Source organism: Poecile atricapillus, chromosome 13, assembly GCF_030490865.1.
Source record: "Poecile atricapillus isolate bPoeAtr1 chromosome 13, bPoeAtr1.hap1, whole genome shotgun sequence".
NCBI lineage: Eukaryota > Metazoa > Chordata > Aves > Passeriformes > Paridae > Poecile > Poecile atricapillus.
The window spans coordinates 83,966-105,281 of record NC_081261.1 but is presented as its reverse complement, the minus strand read 5'-3'; the positions used below and the strand labels follow the sequence as shown (position 1 = coordinate 105,281).

Sequence of the window (21,316 nt, the reverse complement as noted above, 5' to 3'; positions counted from 1 at the left end):
AGGTTATTTTAAACAGAATTTCTTCAAACATTGACTCTCTCAAGAAACTGTGCTCTGTCACAGTTCTTTCTTGGCTTACAGCCTCCTGTATGTCCTAGCTGCACCTTGAAAGGTGAAGTGAAAGAACATTAATTCTACCACCATTTCCCCAAATCCTCTTTCTGTTTTGTGGTTTGGAAAAGGTTATTTGGAAAAATACCCTTATCCACCCTTCCCAGCACAATAAATGCACACTGGATACTAGGTCTGTACTATGTGAAGATCTATGGTGGCACCCCAAATTGTTAAAAGAGAAAATGATTTTCCCTCAACGCTTAGATAATAAATGGCACTATTTCAGTGTCACTCCAAAGGAGCAATATTTTTTGGGTCCTATGTCTTAGAAATTGTCAGAATTTCTGACAATTGCTGACACATCTTAGAAATATCCCAGAATTCACTGGGACCACAAGAGTAATTCTTGCTGAAATTGTTTTTCAAGAGCATTTTGCTCTCCTGAAGAATCTGTGTTCTTCACTAGAGAGAATATTTTCTTTCTTCCATGGCAAATTTGCTGCTTAATAGCCAGAAGGGTTCTACTAAGTTGTTTGGTTGTTTTGGGGTTTCTTTTAATTGCTGTTTACAAGTGGTCAAGTGAATACAACAGGGATCAAAATGTCACTATTTTTATGTTCTGAAGACAGCTGGTTTATCCATCAGCTTGAAATCGACCAGGTAATGCTTTCTACACATCCTGTGAAAGGTACTGTTATTTTACTCATACATGATCCTTAGTGTTTGTTGTAGAATATGGTTAAACTTTTTTATTGCCTTAAATGTTACCATTTTTTGCTGTGATGAGGGAGTATATTAAGATTTGAGATTGCTGTATTTGCTTTGTTATCTTAGGGAGATTTGCTGATTGTCAGGGTGTCACATTTGGGACATAGTGGAAAGACTAGCAAAGCTTACCTGTCCCTCAAACATGTGCCCTCTGCTGCTTTTCCGTAATGGCACAAGCAGTACTACTGGGGAAACCAGGACAGTATCGAGTGACTGCATGGGTCTGGGAGTATTAATCAAGGCCATGGAGCCCTCATGGTCGTCTTACTCCTGCCAGTGAGGGGTAGGGGAGTGGACAGATCCTGCATGTCAGCCATAGTTGGTTTTAAATAGGAGAGTTTTTATGATCATGGAAACCTCTTTGAGGATTGAGGGTTGCTTGGAAGAGATAGGATCCATCTAAGGAAAAAAAAAAAAAGCATCTTTGCCAAAAGGCTGGCCAACCTTACGAGGAGAGCGGTAAGCAGAAACGAGGGAAGGAGAGTATGACCAGTGATCAAGGAAGGGATTAGTTGACTGATTTGGCAAGCAGGCAGTGTGAGGTGATGTGAACAGGAATAATCCTATACTCAAGAAACCAAGGACGAAAGATGTCCACCTCAAGCACATGCATGTAAGTAAGGATGTGTGCATCACAGCATTGTGAAGAAAGCTCTCACGCTTTCTGGGAAATCAGCGCGACTAGGTGTCTTTCTGAAGTACCTGTACACTAATGCATGCAGCACATTGAACAAACAGGAGAAATTAGTGTGCAGTTTCACAGCCGTGTTCTCATTGGTATGACAATGTAGTGGGATAGCTCATGTAGTATGCTGTAGTATGGGAAGGAATAGGTAGAGGCTGTTCAGGAAGGACAACACAGGAATTGCAGGCCAGGAAGGTGAGGAGGGAGCATTGCTGTTTTGTAAAGAAGAAGCTAGAGTGCTTGGAATTGTGTAGGAACTGATGATGAGCCATCCAAGAACGTAAGGGCCAGAAGTAGTGAGCAGAGTAACATGGACAACATTATGGCAAGTATCTGCTGCAGACCAACTGTCCATAAAAACATGATAAGGCCCTCTTCAGAAAAATGGAGGAAGCCCTGTGTTCACATTTCCTGGGCCTTGTGGGACCACCCTGATAACCTCCTGAAGGAACAACACAACAGGTCACAAGCAGTCCTGAAGTTTTCTGAGCTACATTGATGTCAGTGTCCTGAGACAGTTGATCAAGGAAACAGCTGGGGAAGAGCACTTGTTCTGGACCTCACGCTTTCACACAAGGAAGAACTGGTTGTTGATGTGGAGATACAGGGCACCTTTGGCTGCAGTGACTATTAGATGGTGGCATTCAGATCAAGATTCTGAGAGGAGAGAGCAAAGCAAAAAATCATGATCACAAATCTGAGCTTTGGGAGAGCAGGCTTTCACCTTTTCAGATACTTGCTTGGAAAAATCCCATGGGGATATGGTCTTAAAGAGGAGCTCAGGAATACTGGTTGATCATGCTTAACCTGCCTTGTAGCCTTCTGCGATGAGATGACTGGCTTGGTGGATGAAGGGAAGGTACTGGATGTTTTTAATCTTAACTTTAATAAAGGCTTTTTACACTGTCATAATGTCATCAGACAAAGTGAAGCACATACTTGGTAAGTGAGCAGTGTGATGGACTTAAAACTGACTGAAATGCCAGAGATGTGTGAGACCACTGTCACTAGTGGTATATCATAGCGGGTGACTTTTGGGGTGAGTAGTACTTGTGATGTCATAAGTAACCTAGATGGGATAGGGTTTGTAGACCCTTAGCAAGTTTATGGACAGTACAAAACTAGGAAGAATGATGGCTAGAGCAGATGGTTGTGCTGCTATCCAGAGCAGGCTGGAGAACTGGACTGAAAAGAATCTGGTGATGCTCAGCGAGGAAAAATGTAATGTCCTGTGCATCAAGGAAGAATAACATCCTACAGCAGTTGCTGGGAAGCAACTGTTTGGAAAGTAGTTTTGCCTAGAAGGATCTTGGGGTCTCAGTGAGCAAGGGAATGACCATGAGCCAAGAATGTATCCTCATGACAAAGAGAGTTGTCAGCAAGTCGAAGGAAGTGATGGTTCCCCTTACTGTGTTCAGTTCTGAGCTCTCCAATTCAAAAGAGTTGTGGACTTACTAGAGGATACCCAGCAAAGGTCACAAAGATGATGAAGGGTCTAGTGCATCACTTAGATGAAGAGAGGCTGAGTGAACTGGGATTGTTCAGCCTAGAGAAAAAAAGGCTCAGGAGAGTGTGGGAGGGAAATCTTAAGAAGAGGGAGAGAGGCTCCTCTTGTCAGTGGCCACTGACAGGATGAGTGGGAGCAGGTACAGGAAGTTCAGCCTCAACACAAGAAAATACTCTTTTTCATTGTGAGGGTAGTCATTTCCAATCTAAATGTTTCTGTGGGGTTTTTTCTGCTTTTTTCATGCCTCTGAAATTCACAGGAGTAAAGTAACAACCTCTTTTTGTTTTCTTAAATCTCACTCTTCTGGAGTTGAGGTTTCATTGCTGCCTTCTAGAACTTAATGGCTGTGTTATATTGTATTTGAAAAACCAAGCCATTTCTGTTACCCCAGAGTTTTTTCCATTCATTTCTGAATCAATAGTTGTCCTCACTTAAGGGACTAAAATCAAAACTAGGCCTTTTAGAGGCCATTGGACAATACAAAGGAAGCAGCAGTTAGTTACTGGAGTGTTTTTAAACTGCGGAACTTTGAAGTTGCTTGTATATAGCTCTGTAGGTATCTTTGCCTAACACATGGATACTACATCTAGGGGCATCTGTGTTTCTCAGGGTTATGCTGAGCTCTTTGTGTGAATAAACCAGGACCCGCTATCAGATCCTTGTTAACTTCTAGGGCACAGCTTGGAATTAATTCAAACTTACATAGCCGTGGGAACTGCCATTTGAACATAGGTAGCAGTGGGAATAGTCCATGTGCAAGTTGACTTCATACCCTCTTTGTTTTCTCTCAAGTTTGGTAACTTTCTTTTGAGATGGTAGGGTGAGAGGAACTGAAAAGGTTTTGTGTCACAGTGGCAGCTAGCTTATAGCTGCCAAATAAATTTGGCTGTATCGGACCCCCAAATTCAACCAGCCTAGAAGTAAAACAAGTCCCCAGATGGGGCAGGGATGAGCTAAATTCAAACTCAAGCAGGGACCTCAGCCAATCATGTTCAATCCAGAAAGCAGACAAAAGTCAAAGAGCTGGGCAGTGCTAAAACCTTGGCCAATCAGTTGTCTAAACCCGGGAATTTTAAACTCACTGTATAAGACAGTTCCAAACAATAAAACATGCTGTTTTGTCTCATGATCAAGAAGACTCGAGTCGTGATTTCTGTCTCCGACCTATGACTGCACATAACAAAAGTTTTGGCAGTGTTGGAAGGATTGTCTGGTATATCTTTCCCATCTGTTGTCAGTTTAGCAAATGCTTTGAGTGTTTATGGGGAGAGGCCACTGAAATATCTGTGTGGAATATATGTACATCATTAGCCTAAGCATCTTCCCTTTTGCAAGTGAACAACCTTTTTCCACTAAGTGATTTTGTCGTACAGAATTAATGTTGTTGATCTATGATTATACATAAATAACAAGTAAAATAGTTAAAGAATTCATATTAAAATATTAAAATTTCACATGAGAAAGCTTCAGTACAAATGCTGTTTCTAGTGGTAGTTGCACATGTGCTTGAGAAAAAGGACAGGTGGTGGGATTCTACACCTACTCTACTACCACAGGTGGATTCACCCTGTCTGGCTGCCAGACCCCTCTACCCAGCTACTTTCTCACTCCCCCTTCTCAACTGAACAGGGGAAGAGAATCAGGTGAAGAAGTTTCTGGGTCAAGATATAACCAGGGAGATCCCTTAGTGATTGCTGTCATGGGAAAAACAGGTTTAAATTGTGGTAAATGAGTTGAATTTATTGCCAATTAAAAATAGAGTAGGATGGTAGAGAAAAGACAAATCAGTAAACACCTTACCTCTCCCCCTCACTTCACCTTTTTCCTAAAGACTCAACTTTACTCTCTCATCTCTGACTATTCTACCTCCTTCCCACCACAACCCCTGGAGTGACGCAGGGGGGATGATGGGAGTTGTGATCAGTTCATAACACTCTGTCTGCTGCCCTTTCCTCCTCACGCTTTCCTGCTGCTTCAGTGTGGAGTTCCTCTCACAGGATACTATCCTTCACAAATGGCTCCGACATGAGTTGTCTCCATGGGCTGCTCCAATGTGGGTCCCCAGTGGGCAGTTTTTGCCACAGCACTTGCTTATTAGTGGGATTCTCCCTACAGTTTCTGCCAGAGCCTGCTCCAGCATGGGCTTTCCATGGACTTCCTTCAGGGAGTATCCCTCTGATGCAGTGCAAGATCCTCTGTGGACTGTGGGTGGATCTTTACTTCACCATGGTCCTCCACAGGTTGCAGGGGGACAGCGTGCCTCACCATGCTCTTTGATGGGCTGTGAGCACTTCCTCCATCACTGACCTTGGTGCATGCAGAGCTGTTTCTCTCCCTTCTCCCTGCCTGCTGTTCATGTGTTGTGTGTCCCCCCATCTCTTTCTCACACACACATGCGTGTCAGCTGTGGAGAACTTTTTACCCTTTCTCATTATCACAGAGATGCCACAAGCATCAACTATGGGCTCATCTTTGGCCAGTGATGGGTCTTGAGCCAGATGGAACCAAGGGGCAGCTCCCAGTCTCCTCTCAGAGAGCCTACACCTGCTGCCAACACCTTGCCATGGAGACCTAATGCACTTGCCTTGGCAAGTCTAATCCAGCACCACTTCTAAGGCAACTGCACATGGTGTGGTTATTGGACTCTGGTTATTAGCTTGATGCACAAAAACCAGACGTGGATGAAAATAGACTTGTGGTGTCTTTTGTATGGTGGTAGCCAGGAGTCTTGGCTCTTTTAAGATAGTTTGGCTGCATGTGTAAGAAATTTGGTTATGGTGGAGTAAGCATTCATCTTTGTATTCTCAGCCCGTGCTGGTATCTGGTGTCCATAAGAAGTTGAAGTCAGAGCTCTGGAAACCAGAAGCTTTCAGCCTGGAATTTGGAGATCAAGATGTAGATTTGGTGAACTGCAGGAACTGTGCCATAATTTCAGACGTGAAAGTGCGTGACTTCTGGGATGGCTTTGAGATAATATCTAGTAAGTAATATTTATGGCTGACTAGTTTACCTGAGCAGTCTGTCTTCCTACCTTCAACTCTTCATTTTCCACCTGTTTTCCTAAAAAATAAATTAAGAAAAAAATCTGAATACCTGTCAGTCTCATCCAAAGAAGCCATTGCTCCTTATGTGTAGCACACCTTAGAAAATGCTTTATTGGTGAAGATTAGGGCAGGACTATCCAAGAGAGCTGTCTGTACTGCATTGTGTTGGTGTGTGTTACTTTCATGTGTCAAAAAATGATCCATTTCACGGGAAAGTACTTTTTTTTTTTTTAAACTTTTCCCTGTGAAATTAATCTTCAGTTACCATTTCTAAGACAGTAAGTAATGTCTACCTTTGCTCCCCTTTCAACCTCAGTTTTTATTGTAAAATTAAAGGAAACCTGCACAGCTAAAACAGATGGAGACTTTTGATACTAAAACTTGGATTAGGTGGAATACATAGGTCAAGTAAATTTGACGTTGCAAATTATTTTTGTAGTAGATGATCTGTGAGTACAAATACAAATTTATATCTATTATGAATAGCAATGCTATGTGCATGCCTCACATGATGACACATTATTTAATGCTCTAGTTCTTTGAGAAAATCTTCTGTCAGGTGTGGATGGAGAAACTAACCAACTAACATTTCTGGGCACATAACATTAAAGAGCTTCTGAAAAGCAAAGTGCTCCATTTTAGATTGTATATACCTAGATCTTAATGGTCTTACAGATGTTAGCCCAAGAATATTCCCTTCCTAGTTATTTTCTAATCAAAAAATTCTCAGCTTTTGACTTGGTTTTTTATATGGTTAGTACAGAGGATTGTATTTTGTACTGTTAAATTTCATACTGTTTTTGTTATTAATCAGGAATAAATGGCCTTGGAGGATATAATGGTGTGGTCTTTGTGTATTGACAGTAACTGGGAAAGTTCACAAACTCTTCACTTTTGTGCTGGAGTCATTCATGAAAATAGTGAATTTGTATGGGTCAAGTTATCTCTGACAAATGTTACTTGTAGTTTGTCTCCAGGCAGCTAAGCTTCTTTCAGCAAAATCAGCTTTGGGTTTTCTTTTAGACAAAGCCTTTATCTCACTATACATGAGAAATATTAGTGACCTAGGTTGGCAAACCATATCACTCTTGATAGTTCCTTTTAAGTTCATTATATTTAGAGTTTCTTCAGCTATGTTCAGTCTCTAATATAGAGGAGTATTATTTGCTACTAGTCCAGAGATTTCGCATGCTAATTCTTATGAAAACTGTTGGCAAATTACCTAATATCTCTGACTTCTCTGCATTACATGAATTCTAAATTTATGAAATACGTGGTTGGCTCCCACTCTCACATTAAGTTACTAAAGAGATGTAGAACAGCCCCTTACTTTAGAGGTGTTATTGAGATTATTCTGTATGATACTTTAATTAATTTTAATCTTTTGCTGTTCCTTTTAATACTTTTGGGCTCAAAGTGGACTTCTGAAAGGTCTGACTTTTTGTTTCGATCCTTCTTACACCTGCTTTTCTTGGCTGATGAGATATTTTCTGGAGCTTGTCCAGTTTCATGTAATTTGTCAGATCTATACGTTTTCATCCAGGTAGTTCTTCACTCTCCTTTCTGAATAGCCTCCCTACAAGCTGCTTCTTGTTTAGAGCAAAGATCCTTGCTGAGTTCAACATCTTGAGTATGGGAAGTTGTGAAACATCTTTAAATTCAAGGCCTTGAGCTTTTCAGTTCACTCGCCTCTAAAATCTGCAGCCAATCAAAGTTAGTTATCTTTAAATCAGTCACTTCAGTTTGCATATCTGCAGTTCTTATTTCCTTTCAATTTCAGTAAAATATTTTTTATATTGCAAACTCAGTCTGTGTTCTGTAGCCTGTTGGTATGTAATGCAGATGTGATCCAAGTCCTAATTTCTTAGATATGCTTTCTCTTCCAATGCTGTCAGGAGCTCTGCTAGATCAGTTTGGCTGACAATCCTTGGTAAGGCAGGAAGGGTCTTACTCTCTGGGGAAGTGGGGATGCTAAAGTGTTAAGACTGCTGTAGACCTAGTTTTTCAATTGGTGGCCTCATGTAGAATTGTGAAAAATCTGGTAGAAGAGCAAACTTTGTTCTTCTCTAAATGTTACAGTGTGTTCTAAGCTACTCATGTACCGCTTCCAGAGAGACTCTCTTAGCCCTGAGATCTAAGGTAGCCCTAAGATCTGAGGTAAAACAGCATATGGTCAGTGCTGTCATAGAATACATCCACTGTTGCACGTGTAATGCCATCTTTCTGTGCTGCCTGCTTTCTATTTCAAGTCAGGACTCATATTAAACTCTTAAATTGAAGAACAAATGTTTGGTTTTGGCACTCTTCTAATTTCAATGCCCCCAGCAAAGAAGAATTAAAAAAACTAAAGGCTGTCTTCCTTTGTGACCATCTACCCTTTAGCTTTTTTGAATGTGGTGCACCACGGTTTCTTGCTTTACACTGAAGTTAAGGCTGATTTCAGAACATGAATTTTAATTTTATAGAAGTACCACTTCTCTTGAAATTAAAGATAAAACTCCCTTAGACTTTGGTAAAAAGGAGTAACGAGTAAGGAAGAATGCTTTAGAAAGACTTGTTTTTGAAGTTGAATAGAAACTATTCTAAAACTTAGCATCTGTGCAAGTTCTGTCAAACTTCTGCTGTAGGTGATTATCTGTCTGTCTGTCTGTCTGTCTATCTATCTACTGTTAAACTGCTGTTGGTCATACTATGATATTTCTTGGGAGCCCAAAACAAACGCAGGATCCCTTTTGCTGTGCATTGTAAGAGGTACAAAAACCCTTACAGCTTTAACAAGGTAGTGGGCTGTGGTAAAAAGATATTACGTGCAGAAATCTTAATTTGTTTCTTGCAGAGCGGCTCAGGTCAGACGATGGTCAGCCAATGGTACTAAAGTTAAAGGACTGGCCTCCAGGGGAGGACTTCAGAGATATGATGCCTACGAGGTAAGTAACCTTTAGTATTAGTGCTGACAGGACTGCTGTAGGTGCTACAGGAGGATAACCTGCCTTTTTCTGTCTTTGCTCTCTAGGTTTGAGGACTTGATGGAAAATCTTCCTCTTCCTGAATATACCAAGAGAGATGGCAGACTGAATTTGGCTTCTAGGCTGCCAAGCTACTTTGTCCGTCCTGACTTGGGTCCCAAAATGTACAATGCATATGGTATGTGAGTATTGTTCTGCAGATGCTGGTTTTTGTGACTTTTAATTACACTTAGAGCAAATACAAGGCTGTGGCATTAGTCAAAACTCAGTGCTTATCCCAGAGCCTGCTGTTACTTTTTTTTTTCATTTAGTCCTTCAAATCTATTCTTACATTAGCCCTCTCTCTGTCAGATGTGCTCTTTTCTGCCTTGTATATCTAAGAGGCGTACATACAGTAAGTTTACAAACAATTATTAATACATATAACAGGCATAATACCAATACAGGGTTCAAGGAAAAGTTGATATCTTTTTGAGAGCAACTGAAGTGTTAAAGAGGAAAATGATCCACCTTCTGGGCACTTTGATTTGTTTCTGGCCTGTTATGATAGGTACTGTTCAGTGAGTTGAGTTCCTAACTTCAGAAACTTGTATTTTAAACAGAAAATAGATAAATAAAATGGTGATCCTAAAAACTCTTAGAGGCACACTTCTGTTGGTGTTTGCTGATACAGAGATTTTTTTTTTTAATGTTCTAATTCTCTGCCGTGTTACTTGCTAGAGATGGTTAAGCAGAAGTAGAAAGAGAGGTTGCTGTTGAAGCGCAAGAGATAAAGAAAAAGGGAACATATTAATAAGAAGGTCAAAGAATAAAGAAGCAAACATTTTAAATCTTTCTCCATTACTTACAGTCAGTTGAGAGGTTTAAATTCCTTCAGCGTACAAAGGTAAAAGCACTTGAGTGTGCAGGAGATTTTCCTTACTGAATTGTAATCTGAATCGAAAATGATGAGTTGGTCACTAACTGCTGGGAATTCAACTGGTCATGGATTTCACAGATTAGTGCGAGAAAATAAAAAACAGCTGGAGGCTTATACTTCTAACAGTCCATTAACTTGCTGCACACAGTAGGATGCTAATGTCACTTAAAGCAGTTCTCTCATGCCTTCAAGCAAAGGAAGACTTGCTTTGTGCTTATCATATCTAAGTTCTGTAGTACAGACTCAGAGAGACAAAATTGTAAACTACAAGTTCTGGCTTTGGTGTTAAAATGCTTGTTTTCTCATGACTTGGGTAAACTAGGTTTGCTACTTTTGTTTCCTGTGAAATTAAAATACTTCTTACCAGTAAAGTTTTTACTTATGCTACACATGACATGAACATACCTATTTCAGTTGCTGTTTGTCTTTGGTTTCTGCTCTCATTGCTGTAAAAAGTTAGCTTTCCAGACAGATTTTTCAGTTAGGCTATTTCTGTAAGAGATTAGTCACAGAATTTGGTTTTATTTTGCACTCTGTTATAGGCTTAATTACTGCAGAAGACAGACGAGTTGGTACCACAAACCTGCACTTGGATGTGTCCGATGCTGTTAACGTCATGGTGTATGTTGGGATTCCCATTGGGGAAGGGACCCATGATGATGGTAATGCTTAAGGAAAGCTGTTTCCTGTGCACTAAAAATCAATTGTGTGTTTAAGAAGACTGTATATTTTATTGTTTAAGCTTTTCATATCTATGATATAATTCAAGTATACAAGGTAGTTTGCTACATTCGCAGCATGTAAATAAAAGTGCAGTGATGCTTCATTAGTTTCCAACTGTGGGAGCAGCAGTTTTGCTAGAAATTAGTACATTCCTGAAGAAAGGAGGAGAAAGAGTAACTTAATACCCTGTCTTCTTGTGTTTGAATAATTTTAGCCCAGTTTAAATAAATGACTGAGCTTTGTGATTGTCTGTCAATTGACACGTTTCCTGAATTCTATTAAAATGAAGCTTGATGAGCTTGGGGCACTGTAGGATGCAGCAGTTGCAGTGTGACTGAATTTAGTAGCTCAAAATGCTCCCTTCTCTTACCTATGTCAAAAATGAGCAGCTTTGCAATCATATTGCTTTTACATGGATTCCCCTTTCAGAGGTTCTGAAAACAATTGATGAGGGAGATGCTGATGATGTAACAAAGCAGCGAATCCATGAAGGAAGAGAGAAACCTGGAGCATTGTGGCACATCTACGCTGCCAAGGATGCTGAAAAGATACGGGAACTTCTCCGAAAGGTATGCTGGTTACACAAAGAGAGCTTGAGCTCACAGGGTTCCTTGACTAGCTTGCTTATAGCAGCTGAATGGTACAAATTGCTATCAGCATCAAGTGCATAGGTATTGCACTTCTGTCTTTGAGGGCATTGATAGTTATTATGCTCACAAGTTTTCAGCCTGGTCTGGAATCTTCATATTAATGCATATTGCTATTTAAGATGTAAATTACCTTAATGGAAATAATGTTCTGCCTTGAAATAGTTTGTTACGGTTTTTGGTACAGATTATTTTATGAGCCAGCTGTGTCATGATTTCCCTCCACCCGATATCTTGGCCCTAGGTTGGAGAAGAACAAGGCCAAGAAAATCCTCCAGATCATGACCCCATTCATGACCAAAGTTGGTACTTGGACCAGACCTTACGTAAGAGACTCTATGATGAGTATGGTGTGCAAGGCTGGGCAATAGTGCAGTTCCTTGGCGATGCTGTGTTCATTCCTGCAGGTGCTCCCCATCAGGTAACTATACCAACTCTAGGCCATATTGACAAATAGAATTTAACTTGACAACAGAGTTGCAGCTTTAAAATAACTGGTAATTAATATTGCACACTTAAGATTTCTTTTTTCTACATATGCAGTTCTTACATTACTAAAAGTTATGAAAATATCTGAATGATGTGTGTGTGTGTACATAACTGTGATGGATATTGGGAAAAAAAAAAGGGAATAAAGAAAAAAACGGGAATCAGGAAAAAGGCTGAAAAAGGAATAGGGAAAAAAACCGGGAATGGGGAAAATAAAACGGGAATCGGGGAAAAAAAAACGGGAATAAAGAAAAACAGCTGGGAATTGGGGAAAAAAAACACGGGAATAAAGAAAAAACTGGGAATTGGGAAAAAAAACGGGAATTGGGGAAAAAAAGGGAATTGGGGAAAAAAACAGGAATTGGGAAAAAAGATGGAAATAAAGGAAAATCGGGGATTTGTGAAAATCCTGGGAATCGGGAAAAAAAACGGGGATTGGAAAAAAAAAATGGAATAAAGAAAAACCGGGAATTGGGAAAAATTGGGAATCAGGGGGAAAAAAAGCGGGAATTGGGAAAAAAAATGGGAATAAAGAAAACCAGCTGGGAATTGGGGGGAAAAACGGGATCAGGGACAAAAAAAAAGGGCATCGGAGAAAACTGGGAATGGGGAAAATCCCGGGAATCAGGGGAAAAAAAAAAAAAAAAGGAAAAAAAAACCCAAACTGGGAATAAAGAAAAAATCCGGGAATCGGGGAAAATCCGGGAACTGGAAAAAAAAAGTAGGAATTGGGAAAAAAAAGGGAATTGGGGGGAAAAAAAGGAGGGGGGGAAAAAACCTGGGGTGAATGGAGGGAAAACATTTCCGTGTAGTGAAACTTCTGCCAAGGAAACCAAATTCAAAAGTTACAAGAACTTGCTTTAGCGAACACTCATGTATATGGGAGAATAGGAAGCCTGTTAGATATCATGTATTTTGTTCTGGTTTTCCTATTAGATGCAATTCTGTCAATTTCTGGTTCTGATGAGTAAATGTGGCTGAGCCTAAAACATGGAGGGGTACTGGGGGTTTTGGTTTTTGGTGGATTTTCTTGTTGTTTCCTTTGTGTTTTGAGGGTTTGTTTGTTTTACTTTGTATGGTTCCTTGTCTTGATATATCTGTCATTTGATATGGGTTTTTAGGTCCATAATTTGTACAGCTGCATTAAAGTGGCAGAAGATTTTGTATCTCCCGAGCATGTGAAGCACTGCTTCCGTCTGACACAGGAGTTCAGGCATCTGTCTAATACTCATACAAACCATGAGGATAAACTGCAGGTAACCATTTTATGTCAGTAAATACAAAATACATCCTGTGTTTTGCCAGTTTAGTTCAGTACTAGAAATGTATGTCTAAGGAAAGAGTAACAACTTCCCACAAATCTGGAGGTTCTCATTTGATAGGTACATTACTTAATTTTTAAGTATTTCTGTCTACAGTATTATGTAAACATAAATTAGTAATAGACTTCTGCATTTCTGAGAACTTTCCTCCACTAGACTGATGCATGCATTGGTATTAATAAATTTTTGAATGGCTGAATCCTAATGACAGCAGAGCAGAGCAAACCAGAAGAAAAAAACACTCTTAAAAAGGAAAGAGCAGTATTTTGTTTTGAAGAGAGATGTTTATTTGACCAAGTACACTTACGTTTGTTTCTTTACTGCCTAAAGGAAAACTCTTCTGAAAGTGAAGGCTGGCTTATTTAAGTCAGGGATATAGTTTAGTGGTAGACTTGGCAGTGCTAGGTTTGTGGTTGGATTCAATGATCTTAAAGGTCTTATCCAGCATATGTTAGTCTTAAAATTAAATGTGTTTTGGTTTGAGGAAGCGTGACTGCTTCAAGTAATAATTATGCACAGAACATAATAGGTACGCAAGTACACTGGATATAAGACAGTAAGTTCTATAGACAGAAGACCATAGGAGATGTTGTTGGATTTTGTCTAACACTTCTGAAGCAGTAGTATCTGTTCAGTTTGCAAATTTTGTTGTCAGCATTTTTTGTGTAACAGTAAACATATGTATGTAAAAGGAAGGAGGGTGGAAATCTGCAGAATGTCTGGCCTCATCAAAGTACGCAGTATATAGTCACTCTCCAGGATGTCACCCAAGGATGTCAGAATCTACCATGTTAATTCTCTCACACCATTTCAGTGAAAGTTTGCTATAAATTTCTATGTGGATTTCCATGGGATTATAAAGGAAAGCAGAAGTAGGATCAACTCTCATTCTGGCATCTAACACTGTACCTCTTCAGCTGTAATGACACAAATGCAGAAGTGTTTCTGTAAATTAAGAGGTTGTAAATGAAAAATGCTAATTATTGAAAAAAAAGAACCAAGAAACAAAAACCCACAAAGTGCAACTCAGTATTCCTTTAAAAAGGAATACTGGTTGTATTTGTCTCAGATTTTTTTATTATTATTATTATTATTTGTTATTTTTAATGTATATTTTTATATAAACCTCTGTCTATATTTTTGTATATTAAAATACACAGAGACAATAACAGCCACATAAATGATACCAAAAAAATGAGGTCACATGCACATCAGGAAAAGATCATGGTGCTTGGCAGTTAAGCAAGTGCAATTGAGCCGCTCACTTAGGAGGTGAAACTATTCCATTCAACACCTGGAAACAGAATTAAAATAAACTTAGATCAGAAAAAATCAGAAACGAGACAGAAAGTTGATTCTCAGATAAGCAACTATGAAAAAGAGCAGTGAGTACTAGTGGATTTCTTACCTTGTGCTTGTCTTTCTGCAAGATTCACAAATTTGAAGAATTTCTAGCCTCCGTGCAAAGACAACAGGATGATTCATTGCACCATCTTAATTTTCACAGGATTAAACCATATGATTTTGTTGCATCTTTTGGATTTGATTCATGTGAATCTCTAAGTGACTTGGATCACAAGGACTTTTTCAAAATAAACTCATATATATAACTAATACTGCACTTCTTCCTAGCTCTCATAAGAGAAGGAATTACCTTAAAATAACACAAGTAAATATATGTCGCTGGGTGACCAGAAAATGAGTTAATATATCAGTGCAGTGTCTAAAATACTTGTCAGTAAGACTCTCCTTGTTAGTCTGTAGAAGTTGATTTTTTTTTTTTTCCTGTTGCAGGTGAAGAACATTATCTACCATGCAGTGAAAGATGCTGTTGGCACCCTGAAAGCTCATGAATCCAAACTAGCTAGATCGTAGGAACTGCTCTTTCCAAATGCCCTGTCAAGTAGGCCTTTTGCTCACGGTATATACAGGGACTGCACACAACTGCTTCTGCAGGAGCAGAGGCTTCTCACTGGGAGCTGGTGTGGTCAGTATTACACACACTCTTCAGCCACTGTTTTCTACGCTGCCTCAACACTGAAGGTCTAATGAAAGGTCGCAGAATTCCAGATTCTAAAAGGTGCCATATCCCTTTCCTGTGGCCTTTTGCAAATTGAAAGAACATGGAAACCACTTGGTGTTCCTGCATATTACGATTAGAAATGGTATAAAGAGTGTGGATATTTTTTTTTTCCCTCATGCCTAGTTAATCTCCACAAAGTTAGACAGAACGTGCTGGAGTTGGGTTGTCCTACTACAGACTTGGTTGATAACTGCTGAAAAAATGTGACCAACAGTAGCCCAACTGCAGAAATTCAGACAAACTTCCCGTGTGAGATACAGGCCAAGGAAAAGGATAAAACTATTCTCTGCACTCCCTTTCTTCTAGCCGTTTCTCTATACACTGTAGAGTTGCAGAACTAAAGGGAGAACCCACTTTTTTTTTCCCCTGGGAGACTCCAGAAATAAGAGAATTGTGTATTTAGTGAAAAAATAGGTTTGTAGTGAAACAGTTAATATTTCATGAAAGTAGATATTTTTAGTATTTTTGAAGTACCACAATTGTTCCTGGATTTTCAAGGAAAGGTGTATTACATTTAGTCTTCCTTTCAATAAAGTCAATAAGTGATTTTTAGAAAGCAGTCTAAAATAGCACAAAAACAGCCAAAGGAAAATTGAATAGAAATTGACATCCCACCTCCCTTGCCCATATTACCTCACCTATCTTCCCCGCTCTCTCTACGCCACTCTGCTTCCTCAGTATGAGAAGTAAAAAGGAGTATAAACTCTGTTCTCACATGGAGATGTTGTACATCTCTCCCTGCACTGGTGACTGCAGGCAATATTCACCCAATACCAGTGCTACCTGAAAACATCAATAAAACATCTATCCTTTCCAAAGTGAAGGAAAAGTTAACTTTTGGTGTCAACTTTGTCCAGAACTATTTTAAGTAAAATGTTCCTGCTTGATAGAACTGTATTCAGAATTCCTAATGTCAGCATTGATGCAATGGATTTCATTGTCTGGGTACATGGGGAAATGTATTGACCTTATCTCCAGCTGTACTGTAGTGCCACTTGCAGGCCTGTTAATATGTTCACGGTTATTTCATTTTTTAAAAAATAAAAGTCATTTACTGTAACGGCCTGGGCAGTTTTTTTCATACCTGTACACTGATCTTCCTGCCTTGAGGTTGTCTCAGCCTCTGTCCCTGGTAGAGTAGGCTGCCTGCTAATTTTGACCTGCTGTGTTTAACCAGAAGGCTTATGTGGTTTAGCTTGGCATGTCAAGTATGTGCCGGGAGCACAGCAAGCTGCCGGGCAGTTCTTGATTCTTTGAGGTAGTGTGGGTAGAGGAACTGTCTTGTCATAAAAAACATCTCTTGTACTGTGCTCCCCATCTCTATCTTCCTTCTGGTTGGGGTCCAGAGATGCCCTCTCCACTGGAAATATGGACGGAGTGGTAAAAGTTCTGTGGTTTCTGACTTTGGAGGTTGTGATGGCAGCAGCAGTTCTGTTCACCGACATACAGCATTCTAGCAGCCTCTCAGTTTGGTTATTGGGTGCAGAGTCCAGTCACAGGCTTTTGCTGCCTTATTCCCTTACAGCTATCCTGTGATGAATACGGGCTAATTTGGTCTGCTAGAGATAAGAAGGGTTATTCCAGACCAATGAATCATTTAGTTTCACTGTATTCTGTTGCGTACAATTTCTTGTGCACTTCTCTTGCACTATCTGTGCATACAGATTAATTATAGCTGAGATGTTTCCCTCATTTGTGTGTGTATGTGTGTTTATAAGCATTAGAATTGGATAAAGATCAAAAAGGCAGAGACTTGGCTGTATTTAATACAGTAACATGAGTAATTTTGAATGCAGTAATCTACAATGAGAGTTTTGCAACTCATTCTAAACCTTTGTTTAGTTTGAGTCTATCAAGTACTGCTTCTCTCTCTTTGAATTTCCTTTTTTATTAATCATGGAGTACAATCAGCCTGAAGTAATATTCAGTCAAAATCAGAGGGATTATTAAAATTAAGAAGTACCATAGAGTCATAAAATGGTCTATGTTGGAAGAGATCTTAAAGATCATCAAATTGTTTTGACATACATCATATAGAGGTCATACCACAAGTAGCCAGCCAAAGTGATTAGAAAATTGGCTTAAGATATATAATCAGTAGTTTTTATCACAGTATTTTCTAGTTCAAAATTTTAAGGGGCAGCTGGTATGTTGTGTAGAATGTAAGCAGATGAAAGCAGATACCATAAATCAGAGGGGTTTTAGCAGAGGGAGAATAAAAACTTGAGTTACATGTCTTAATATAGTTTGCTACGGTCATCACACTTGTTCTACCTAATGCTCTCTTGCCATTACTAAATGGAGTTGCATGAGACAGTGGGCAGCACTATTTTTGAGTATCGGCTTTAAACTCTGGCTGTCTTTGAGCCAACGTCCTATGTAACTACAGACAAGATGAAGTAAGAATTCAGGAATGTATGGCTGTTGGCCTGCCCGAGTGAATTTAGATTGCATTCACAATACTGAAGGTTGGTGTTTGCTCAGCCATGCAAGGGTGTAATGTCCCCAGTCTGAAGATTTCACTTATTTTCAACCAAAAAACCTCATTTTCTTGATACAGAATAAAAATGTAACGGCATGCAAGTTTTAATTTTACAAACCCTAAATCTTTACTCTGAGGCAACTGTATAAGGCAACATAAATATAGGAAAAAAATAAATACCTAATACATCAAAAGTTACATTCCATGTGTCGTTTCTCGGAAAGATTCTTAGACGGCCTTTTGTAAAACCTGAGGATGTGGAATCAGAATTGGAGCAGTGAAGTTAGGTACTAAGCAGTAACTTGAATTTACCTACAATCTAAATAGTATGAAAGGAGTTACAAGGCATGGATATTATTTAAAACTATTGCTCTCCTGCATATATAATTTCCTTCTTCACTCCTGATAGCCCTTTGATAGCTCTGAGCTTCTACAGTTAAGAGGTATTGGTTGGAGTGTATGACACACTAGTGATTTATTTATGCATCAAGCACACCTGATAAGCATTAATTCAGTGGAAAATGATTGTGAAACTACATGTTTCACATGTAGTGATGCGAGTGAAGCATAGCATAGAACGACCTGATTGACAGTGCATCTTCCCAGTTTTGGTTACTGTAGAGAATCTTACCTTCTGATTGTCAACTTCAGTGTTTCCCCAAATTTATCCAGATGGCTGGTATGCATGCTAATGCCTGCTTGTGGTCACTCTCTTCCAGTGTGTCTTAGAATGTGAAATCAGCTTCTTTCCTCTCAATTGGCAATGTCTTCAAGATTCCTGTTCTCAACCTTTGAAAAAGACCTGCACATTCCCAACAGGCATTTGAAAAATAACTAGGCAGAAATCATCTTTTCTCTCTTATCTCCCTCATTCCCCTGCCTTGCAGGAGCTTTTTATTTATCTCTGACTTTATATTGTCTAATGGGAAAATGGTTATAAAAGTTTCAAGAGCTGGATACAACAAAATACAGCTGTTTCCTCTAGGAAACTGTTTTCTAAGAGAAAAGCTTTCAATCACAAAGCAAAACCGGTAAAGAAATGTTCTCAGAACAATTTCCAGTTCTAGGAGACATAGCTCTTACAATGTCATTTTTGGCGGTCAGCTTGCACTTTTTCTGTTTTCCTTACTTCTTTCAGCTTTTGATACTCTTCCACTACAATCTGCACCTTTGTGCTTCAGAGAGGGTTCCCATTGTGCTCTTCCACATCACCTTTACTCCTAAGATTCATATTTAGTCTGCTAAACTTTTCCAGAGGGAATCTTATATTCTTGAGCCCTGATGAATTGATGTTCCTCTTCATCATAGCAGCTTCTGCCTGAACCTCAGCTTCAGCAGGACTTCTGGATCTGACCTGGCATTTTTCTTAATGTAGCTTTGCTTAAGCTGCTCTACTTGAGGAACAGCTTGTTTGATTTCCATGCTTTATGGCTTAGCCATAGCAGATTGATAGATATTTGGAGGCCTATTTGGATCATTCGTAGAACACAAGTTTATCATGAGTTGTTTCAGCAGTAGCATATCTGCAAAAAAAAAACATGCAATCTTAATTTGAAAACAATGGATGAATTGCTTTCCTGGGTAGGTCGTAAGATCTTAATCACACAGCATTATACAATATTACTAATAACTTAATGAAAAGAATACTACTAATATATATTTTTATTTTGACTTAACCTTTAGCTGACTTTTGTTCCAAAAATATCCCTTAAACTACCAGTAGTTTCTCCTTGTGGAAAGGTAAGTTAATTAATTAATCTTTGTTTTTATTTATTATACAAAAAAAAAAAAATTAACTTCTTGTTGCTAAATATAAATTGCTAGTTTAAAATACCTTTTCTGAAGTTGTTCTAGAGCTCAACATGCTACTTAACAGTGAGCTGCCGTTTACATTTACAACACCACCTTCTCTACTGATGTTGATTCTGATGAGATTCTGTTGTTCTTACCACCATTTGTGTCTAATGCACTGTAGATTTTCATATTGCCCCGGGGTACATGAAGTAGCTTAAAACACTAAGGCACATTTTACTTAGGTGTCACCCATGCTGCAGTTATTTAGTGTTCTCACACTGTCATATGTGTTACTCACCAGATCTCTGCATTTTCCCTCTTCTGCTTGCATCTTCCACTCGTCCGGGCACAAACAAATTACTCAAGTAACAGGCCTGTTGGTTGTGCTGGTCACCGATAGGAAACTGATGCAGTTAAAAATGCAGTTATTTTGTTGAAGGTCTTGCGTGTTGGTGTTATTTGGACATGTGAAAGCAGATTCCTTGTATCCTATTAGTAGGTCAATTATGCCATCAGTGGTGTAAATTGTGCAGTCCCTTATGCAATTATTTTGTGGACATTCAGATCCAAAAGCAGACTGTGACAAAATGTTCTTTGTCACTGTCTGTAGAGACATTTGTGTTTTCACCTCTTGCATGTAATGGGAAGTTGTCAATGTTTTGTATTTGTCATCACTGCTCATTATACTGAATTTCATGCATTCATGAGAAAATTCTTCCTGAACAGCTCTTTGTTTTTGTTCTGACTCTTTTGTTGTTCGCATTCCTTTTCATAAAGGCTCTTTCGCAACTATCGGCAACTAATGAGACTTTGCCGCAATGTATTACTTCGGGGTTTTTGTTTGTTTGTTTGTTTTCGGGTTTTTTTTGTGGATGTGAGTTGTTTTGGTGGTGATTTTTTTTTTTTTTGGGGGGGGGGCGGGTTTGGTTTTTGTGTGTGTTTTGGTTTGGGTTTTTTTGTTTGTTTTTTTGTTTGTTTTTTAATTAGCTGAAGAACCATAGTCGATTTCTAGCGAATTTTTTTAATTTAAAAAGTATATTTTTTGTAAATATATGTATTATATAATGGATATCTCAGTGTGATTCAGAGATCTATGTAAGGGGCCTAATCAATCCTTGACTGTAATATATATACAGGTCCCAGGGACGCAGTAATAAACTGGCATTGACTGAGGAGGAAGATTCTTTTAACAGTATTCCTTGGTGAGCTGTTAAAATACAACAGTTTCCGGTACTCCAGTATGCTTAAGCATACACATTTCCCACCCTGCACTAGGGATATTCCCACATACATTGTTCACCTTTGTTTGTACAGTTAACAAAGTAATCTTTGACCTCTCAGCTTTCGAGGAAGAGTATCTTACCTGGAAACTACAAGTAACACTTTATTCTTCTGGTTTGATAACGCAAACGTCAGTATCGGCTAGTTGAGTTTTGTTTTGCATCCTGTTTTGGGTGAAACTCGGAGCTGTGGATATCTAAAACGCTTTTACACCTAGCTACCTTGTTTGCAGCATGTAATAGCTGTTGTCTTGATTTCCCTGGAGGAGACAGCTGGAGGGAAGATGGCTTCTTTTGGTCTCTCTTACTCTATCACTTCCCAAGTGCCCGTGATCTCAACTCGGCACTCTCCTGTAATTTTCCTCACTTTGCGCGCTTCTCTGCCATCGTTCCAGCAACGCCACTTGTCTACCTCGCTGCTGCCGTTCCGCTGGCGGGGCTCCGTTCCCGGGTTCCCGTCGCACCTCCCGACCTGGTGCGAACGAGCGCGGGGCTTTCCCCTAGCAGGGGGCGGGCAGCGCGGCTCGCCGGGGTTCCGCAGCGGGGCGGGATG

General features: G+C 39.4%; 1 protein-coding gene across 4 annotated transcripts in view; it reads left to right on the top strand.

The window, feature by feature from the left end:
* KDM3B (lysine demethylase 3B) overlaps positions 1-16,267 on the top strand; it is a 48,933-nt gene extending 32,666 nt beyond the window's left edge. For all 4 annotated transcript variants that reach the window (XM_058848609.1, XM_058848608.1, XM_058848607.1 and 1 more), the window contains exons 17-24: positions 5,823-5,994; positions 8,895-8,985; positions 9,072-9,202; positions 10,486-10,605; positions 11,096-11,235; positions 11,558-11,734; positions 12,924-13,058; positions 14,919-16,267. In XM_058848609.1, coding sequence (XP_058704592.1) covers positions 5,823-5,994; positions 8,895-8,985; positions 9,072-9,202; positions 10,486-10,605; positions 11,096-11,235; positions 11,558-11,734; positions 12,924-13,058; positions 14,919-14,999 — 1,047 coding nt within the window. In that variant the 3' untranslated portion in view covers positions 15,000-16,267. The remainder of the gene's footprint in view (positions 1-5,822; positions 5,995-8,894; positions 8,986-9,071; positions 9,203-10,485; positions 10,606-11,095; positions 11,236-11,557; positions 11,735-12,923; positions 13,059-14,918) is intronic.
* Positions 16,268-21,316: the final 5,049 nt, after the last annotated feature.